This window comes from Plasmodium coatneyi, chromosome 14, assembly GCF_001680005.1.
Source record: "Plasmodium coatneyi strain Hackeri chromosome 14, complete sequence".
Taxonomy (NCBI): domain Eukaryota; phylum Apicomplexa; class Aconoidasida; order Haemosporida; family Plasmodiidae; genus Plasmodium; species Plasmodium coatneyi.
In genome coordinates, this window is record NC_033569.1 from 1,763,670 (window position 1) to 1,772,264 (window position 8,595).

At 37.3% G+C, this 8,595-nt stretch overlaps 1 protein-coding gene across 1 annotated transcript; it reads right to left on the minus strand.

Annotated features, from left to right (window-relative positions):
* Positions 1 to 1,004: 1,004 nt before the first annotated feature.
* On the minus strand, positions 1,005 to 6,761 carry PCOAH_00055010 (Clathrin heavy chain; the record flags this gene model as incomplete). Its single annotated transcript, XM_020062281.1, has 1 exon — positions 1,005 to 6,761. One exon carries the CDS (start codon positions 6,759 to 6,761, stop codon positions 1,005 to 1,007), a length of 5,757 nt encoding a protein of 1,918 aa, XP_019917673.1.
* Between the last annotated feature and the right edge of the window lie 1,834 nt (positions 6,762 to 8,595).

Here is an 8,595-nt window from a genome sequence, read left to right on the forward strand (position 1 = left end):
ATTTTGTTGCGAGCTTGTTTCTGATTAAATTCAATTTAACAACTTTGCAGTTCCTTATCTGTGTACACACGGCATATACATATGTATGTATGTACGTGTGTGCAGAGTTGCGTAATTATGCAAGGAGGCATATATATACGCCCACCTTTTTGTATGCAGCCTACCCGTTTGTGCGAGGACACGCACATGCGCAATGATGCATGTTCCTTTTTTATGTTTTTGTGCGGATGCAACGGTGTTCCAGCTGCGGCACGCCCACGTTGGGATAAACAAACCTATAACCGAAATAGTAGCACAGTCCGCTCATTTTTGTCTACACCTTCTGCGCATATGTGATATTTTATGCGTGCCTTTCACTTACCGCTTATTCCATGTCAAAATTTGAATTTGTTATTAATGTCAACTTTTTTGAATAAAATTTTAATAACCACTATTTTTGCGAAAATGATTATCCGATCGTTACTATTGAGAAACGCCCAAGCAAAGTGGCTCGACAGAGGGGGGGACTTCCTTGAGGATAACTGTAACGCGGGGTGGGGGAAAAAATCTGCCCCACATGGTTTGGTTTAGTAAGGCACGTTTTTTTCAAGTTACATTGTAACAAAAAAGTGGTCCATTCGAGAAGTTTAACAATATAAAAAAGGAAGCGACGTGAAAAAAAAAAAAAAAAAAAAAGGTGAGCGCGCACGGAAGCGGGGTGCTCAACGTGGCGTTTATACATTTATTCCGACTAGGATATGTAATCATGAGAATGCACACATGCTGACATGTAAACATATGCACGTTGTCCTCTCTTTTCCGTGCACCTTAATCGTTTTCCGTGTTTTCCTCCATTTGTCTGGTCTACGTAACGTTTCGGATGCACACGATAAGGTGGGGACGACGCGCGGACGGGAACAAATGTGGTTGCCCCTGAATTAGCACGATGATTCATTTCAAATGAGAAAATTATTTAAGTAATTGTTGATGTAAAGGGAGTTCACAAAAAGGGGGGTGTCCCTCCCTCAAAAGTGTGAATTATTGTTAAACATGTCATATTTGTCATACTTATCATACTGGGAAGTGTTAGACATGTAGTTATTCTGAGGAGGCATGATGGACAAGTGGTTATTGAGCGAGTAGTTGAATTGCCCAGGCATGGAGTTGGCCGCAAAATCGTTAGGCGCAGATTTATTCATCTTCTTCTCCTTCTGCATGTCTTCGATTTGTTTCTTCATGACGTCTATCTGATTGGTATAATCGCTGATCACTTGAATGAAGTATAACATAGCTTGATCCTTATAACCGCTCGTCCAGACAATTTCTAAAATATAGTCCGGTTTTAGTATATCATAGCAAACAATGAGGCACGCACACAAGGCTTCCTTATTCTTAATTTCGATGAAAAAATTTATTAAATCTTCCACGTAGGAATTGTTTTTTGACACTCTTGCAATTTCGATTGCGTCCTTATACTGTTCCTCTTTCTTAGAAAGATTAATGGCTTCTTTATATTTTTTATTTTTCTTGTAAAGCAAAGCTGCGATTCTTCTCATTTCTGGAAGTTTGTGATTTTCCAATTTGTTGATTAAATTCGTTTGGTTAAAATTATCGTATTCATCAATTGAGTTGCGCAAACTGATATAATCATCGTTTTGTAAATAAATTTCGTTTAGCGTTTCATTTACAGCAGTAATATTTTGCCCTTGGATATCTTCCAGGTATTTTTGTATGAGAGGTAAATTGTTGGACTTCTTCAACGTTTGTACTAATCTATTGTTATCAATTTTGTTTTCCAAAATTTTTAACAAATTGTATAAATTTAATGGGTGTTCTTCTATATAGAAATCTATTACTTTGTGGATGATGTCACTGTTGGTGACTTTGTGAATCACCTGCATGAAGGTATCTGGTGTGTAGGCAGTGGGGGAGTGTTTTATTATGGTGTCCACCGCTAAGTTGTACTCATCGTACGATATGTACAAATAAACTGCTTCTTTCAGTAGGTATTCATTTTGGCACACATCAATTAATTTCCTTGTGTTCATTTTATTTGCGTAGTTTCTTATGAACTCCATTAACTTCTCCGGTTTGTACTTGGCGTAGAGAATTCCTAACTCAGTGTAAATTCCCACATGTGCTCTTTCATTGTTTAGTCCGTTCTCTAGTAAACTCATTAACTCATTTATGTATTTTTTCTTTTCATAAATCTTGATAATTTCGTCCAGGTGATCCGCATGCATGATTAATTGGAGTCCTGCCGTGTGTGCATGCTTCAGCTGCTTGTACTTAACACAAATGAAGTTTACTTCCTTCCACGTTTTGAGACTCTTCGCCTTTTTCGCTGCTTCTATGGCGAGAGAGTACTCCTTCAGCTTCAAATAACAAAAGGTTAGCTTCTGATTGTTCGGTATGTTACTGTACAATATTTTGGCCACTTCATATTCTTGTTCTTTAAACAGTCTATCCCCTATTAGCTGCAAGTTGGCTGAATTGGTAGATCCAATAAATTTAGTAATTTCTGTAGTTTTTTTCAATTTCGCGTAGGCATACAACAGCTCCGAATCTACCAACACGTCCTTCAGCAAATTTTGATCCCTCAGGGTGTTCAGATACGTTATTAAATGCTCGTAAAAATTATTCTCCTTGCACTTTGTTATAACTTCTTTGTACGCTTCTGGGTTGTTCGATTTTACGAAACTGTCAATAGCGTCAATAATTTTGTTTATTTTTAGTTGCGCCTTTCCTAGAATGAACCACACATCGTTGTTGTTGCACTTTTGTGCGTATTCAATAGCTCTATTCAGATCATCTTCATAACTTTTCGCATCTAGTACAAGTTCCTGCGTATCAATTGAATCAGACCCACCAAGTGAGCCACTCACCTCGTTACTACCACCGAACAAATTGTCATCCCGATCTTGATAGCCGTAGCTTCCTCCCTCACCCAACTGCTTCACATAATCGTCACTCTCATTGTAGGCAGAAGAACTCGCTCCAGAAAATTCACTTGGATAGGTGCTTTTATTATTCACCTTCAGTATTTTATCTAACAACACGGATATGGCTAACGTGTAGCAATTGAACTTTTTATAAATAACAAAGGCTTCCTCCCTTAACTTATACTGATAAGCAACAGATGCAATTTGCGGACCAGAAAAGTTGTCAAGGCGGTTTATATACTCCATCACTTTTTTTGAATCCGATTTGATAGCAGTCAAGATTAGCAAGTTTTGCAAATTCTTATTATCACTAAATTCGCTGTTATGCAAAACAATTTTTTCTAACAACTCAATTAATTCGCTGCTCAGCTTCTTCTCAATAAAAGCCTTAACAGTTACGGTAATTTCTTCTGCGTTATTTGATTCGATTAACGTCGAACCGATAACCTGATCGATTACGTTTTTTCTGTACTTGTTAGATTCGTCTAAAACCTTCATCCACAATTCCATGGACTGTCTGGTTACTAAATATTTGGCTTGCAATTTGAATAAGCCATTTTTGCTGGTTATATTGATTAACTCCTCGTCGCATTCTCCATTCGATTTTTCATACACCGTGTACGCTAAATGGGGGTCCAGATCTTCGCAATATTTTCCTATCAATTTTTTATCATAGAAATTGTTATTCTTTAGGAAATTCTCTGGATCTTTATTCAGGTCAATGTATATTTTAGCCAATGCGTTATGTAGTTCAATATTTTCATATCCCTCATTGGATCTGCTTTCCAGCCATGGCAACAGCAATTTTAGCCTATTCCTCTTTTCTGCTATTTCGATTAGGTTTCCTATATTGGAAATATTCTTTATATTGTTAAGCAGATTGAGGAGGAAGTCTTCCGAGGCGTCCAGGTCGAGCAGTACACCGATCACCTTGTGAGCATTATTTGGATTCACCTTAATAACGTACACTTCGATATATTTCAACAAACTATTTTTATATAAATATTCCGCCAGCTCTTCAATATAGTTGTGTATATCACACACGTATATTAACGGACGGGGGTCAGACAATTTGCAGTCCTTTAAAAAGTTCTTAATCTGCTCCGGATTGTACATGGCATTTTTGTCTTTACAAATTCTGTCTAACTCCTGTATATTATTTATCTTCACACACGCCTCAATATATTTAAACATAACAAAATGAACATCCTCTATTTTCAGGTTGGAGGAATTTTCCGCGCTGCCATACTGCGATCCGATTTCAGATGCCAGCAGAATGGACGACGTGTCATCGTTCATGTTTCCATAGGATAGGTGATCAGCCGTTTTGTTGGTTAAGTTCGGCAATTGTGTCAGAATCGAACTAACAAAGTAGAATATCCCTTCGTAGTTTTTATTCTCCTCAAATTTGTTGATAATTTTTTTGATACCTATTTTGTTATAATACTGTACACATATCGAAATGACGACCTCCATATTTATTTTGTTCCCCTTCATGAAATCGAACAGTATATCTTGACACACAGAGTCACTTAACGTAGAAAAGTACTTCTTAATCCAGTCAATGGAGATGCCTCTATTGGGCACAGAATCATCCATGTTGTTATTCATATTTGTGTTCTTTTGAAAGCACGACGATTTGGTGATGACCCTTTTTATGTCATTCAAATTGGTGTAATTTTCCAAGGCCCTCTGAAATAATCCCTTTTCTTCACACAAATAGGCTATTCTGTTCTTATCATAGTAGGTAAAAATATCCATTTGGAATAGAGTTTCTGCTACTTGTACATTATTGTACAGGTTAAATTCGAACAACTTGGTTTGTAAATTCTTATGCTCCGGTTTATTGTCTTTTAGAAAGTCCAGCAGTATCGACGTAGCTTCTTGTAACTTCTTCTTACTCAGCAGATAGTCAATAATATTGTTGATATCAAAAGGGATATTATTTTCGCAGAGAAATTTTACATACTGCACTGCCACTTCGTTGTTGCTACCTTTTCCCTGTCTACTATCGTTTGTACTATTACTGCTATCGTTGAAGAAATCCATCGCCTCATTTTTGGAGGAGCTACCTACATCTGTCATGGTAGAACTTGCATCCTTTTCATTACTGTACTGCGATTCGTAATTCACAATGGCAATAAATATGCTGACAAAGTCGAAGGAGACCTGCTTAAAGTTGTTCAAGTAACTGAGGACATTATTAAACATGTTAAGTAAGCAGTAGGTGGAAATTATTTTATTATGCGCCCCACATCGCAGGTAAATATTCAACGCTAGTCGTAAATCCAGCACTTTCACTAAGTCTCCCAATTCTTCCGAACATGTTAACTTATCATCCTTTATCCATTTTTCCAGATACTCCTTCTTTTTTTGTAAAACGACAGGTTTTACCAACTCGACCGATTCGTACGTGTTCAATTTGTCATATTCGAGCAGCACTGAAAAGTAGAGAAGAAGGGGGGAGAGCTGTCCCGATGCGTTCTTCATCGACTTGAAGCTGTTCAGCACTTGCTGTGTTCTCAAAGGGGGGATAATTCTAATGTCTACATTTTTCCTCGTCATAATCAAAACCGCTTCGGCAATTGAGCTGGAATACTCTTCATAAGTTTTGGTGTTCTTCAACATGCATATAAGTTTCGAGGCCTTTTTAAAATCCATTTCGTTAATACATTTTTTGTAAGCACTTATGTAATCGCACCCTGGGTATCCATATTTTACGCACAAATTTTGTATAATTTTATCCTTACTTTCAAAGTTGGACAATTTTATGTGGTTTATTAGGTTGACGTAGTTAATGGTGATGTAGTAAATTTTTCCCTTCTTGTTCACTGCGTATATACCTTCCCCGTTTTTGCTATCACAGCAGATGAAAATGTTATCTTCGCTAATCTTTTCCTTCACAAGTTGGGTTAGTGTGCCTTCATCAAATATGTACACATAGCTGCACTTTGTGACGATGTATATCACCCCTTGTAGGGTGTTCAGGCTTATATAAATTGGGAAATCACTAATGTGTTCATTTATCAGATTAATTTCCTTGAAAATTTTGTATGGCATGGTGCCTGTCTCCGTTTTGTTGGTGTATATATCCATCAAGTGGATTCTCGATACTGTTGAATTTTTCTTCTTTTCGACAAAACAGAAGAGCGGCTTTATTTCCCAGTTGTCAAATATAAAGGATCCAAAACATCCTATAAATCCTTCAATCGTTTGGTGCAATTTCTTATCACACGAATAAAGTTGCATGTACCCATCGATGCTCTTCCCTTGATCCTGCGTAGATATCCCACACAAAATGCACCATTTCATATCCTTATCTGTAGCATAGTATAAAATTTGAGAATTATTATCAATGAACACTTGTGCCTTCTCGAAAACCTTCGTCAACGTGTAATTTTCCTTATTCTTCTTACTATTGTGGATGTCTATGTTCCAGTGGTATACATTCTTCTCACAGACAATGGCAATGGTGTCATTATTTATCCACTTCCAGTAATTCATGTACTCATTTAAATTTAAGGAGCATATTTTTTCCTTCGTTTCAATGTTAAAAACTTGTAAAAATATCGTATTCACATTTTTTATCGTGCCTCTTAATGCTAATATGGGGTCATTCGGGTGAATAATGACACTCTCTGCTTTCATATACTTCCTCGTGCTTATCTTATTATGCAGGTTTATGACCACCACTTGGGTGTTCTCGTTCACATTTTCTTTAACGCATATAAATTTGTCCCCTTCGATGGATACATTGCCTAAACGAAACGACTCATTCTGGATGTCATACGTGGACAGACTATCTGCCACTGCGACAGATAAGGGGTTGCTGGAATTCATTCTTTCGACAAATATTCGGGGGTCCTTTCGTTGCTGTATATCTCACGTGTTTAGGCATGTATTCACACGCGCGTAGGTCCTTCAGAGTGAGAGAACAGTGCGTCGATGGGGCGGACCTCTCCCCGCAGTGTGAACAGTTACAGAACTGGGCAAGGCCCGAAGCCGCAAAACGGCGTAAGCACTGAACTAGGTGAGCAATCCGAACTTGGAGATGGCTCAAAAACGCGCATCGGAAAAAGCTAAAAGATGCGCATTCGGGAAAACGCTAAGAACGTTATCACAATCAAGATATGCAAAAAAAAAAGAAAACACAAAATATGCATATATTGTATACATATACACGTAATGCATAGGCCACTGGCTTCCTTTTCCTTTCCTTATTGAATGCCTACGAAGATAAACTTCATGAGCAGAAAAAAGGAAAAAAAAAAAAAAAAAAACTTCACGCAAAACTAAACACGTAAAAAGTACACATATATTTTTATCCCATTTTTATAACTCGTTCTGAAATTCTGCGCACGAAAAGGTGGAGGAAAAAATGGCGCCGTGCAACTTAGAAAAAGGGGAGGGCTTTTTTCAGTGTTATCCACTACGAAAACTATTTCCTTTGGCGATATCAAATAAAAAATTCACGCGTCATTTTATGTTCCCCTCTTGGGTTTTTTTCCTTTGGCTCATGGGCGTATTAAATGGAAAAACGATCTTACCTCCTTTTTTAGTACCCCCTTGCAATGGTGTTTAATTCCGTACATTCTATTCATGACTCATCCTTCGTTATTAATTTTTATTTATTTTATTTGTTCTTTTTTTTTTTCTTTGGCATACAATATAAAATGGGAAGAATAAAAAAAAAACGAAACAAAAATGTACACCCTTAAACCAATTTTAGGGGAATACAAAATAAGGAGCAAGTTTTTTACTCTTTTCCGTAAAAAGAATGAAAGCTTTTAAAGCCCTTTTAAAATGCACCACGTTCAAATTGTTCAAATGGTGTACGCACGGGGTGTTACGTGAAAACATATGCATATACACATATACGTTATGCGTGAATATGTATTAAGCCTGACCAAATGATGTCCTTGCTCGCCTGCTCTTTGCCTTTCCTTGAGAGCAGTACAATTATTTCCTGTTGGGTGTGCCAATTCTGGCATTATTCGACGGAACAGAAGAAATTTTAAAAAAAGGTTAAGGGGGGCATACCTAAATAGGCGCATGGCATGTGTGCATACTTCTCCTAAGAGCATATATTACCTTTTTCGTCATTGTACATACATGCTTTTTTAAAAAGAATGGTAACGCGTGGCGGAAAAATGAAACGAATTTATAAGAGCGCAAAAGTGACCAAAGAAATGGGGAAAAAATCATTTTAATGCTTCAAAGTATACCCCTAAAAATAATTAACAACGCAAGTACAAATTTGCGCTTTAAATGAGAACTCCTGAAAGTGCCCAATAAGAACAGTACTTTATAGACACCCTTTAAAAAAGGAACCCCTTGAAAATGCACAAAAAGGAAAAATCATAACACCACGTAAAAAAATGTTATCCACTTTCACCCCACAGCTTTATTGCGAATAGGTTTTCCATTTTGTCTCCCTCCGGTATGTATGCCTGAGTATGTACAAATGCTCGTGTGTGTACATTAATCCTGTACGTCTTATCAGCCGAATTACACAACCCTAAGCGCATGCAAAAGAAAAAAACCTCCCTTAACGAGAAACCTTTCTAACTTGTCCAAAATGTAATGGAGTCATAACATTTTTAGAAAGAGCCCAGAACTACTAGGTGACTAAACAGAATAGTCACAACCGTAGTGATAGCCACGTTGGGGCAAC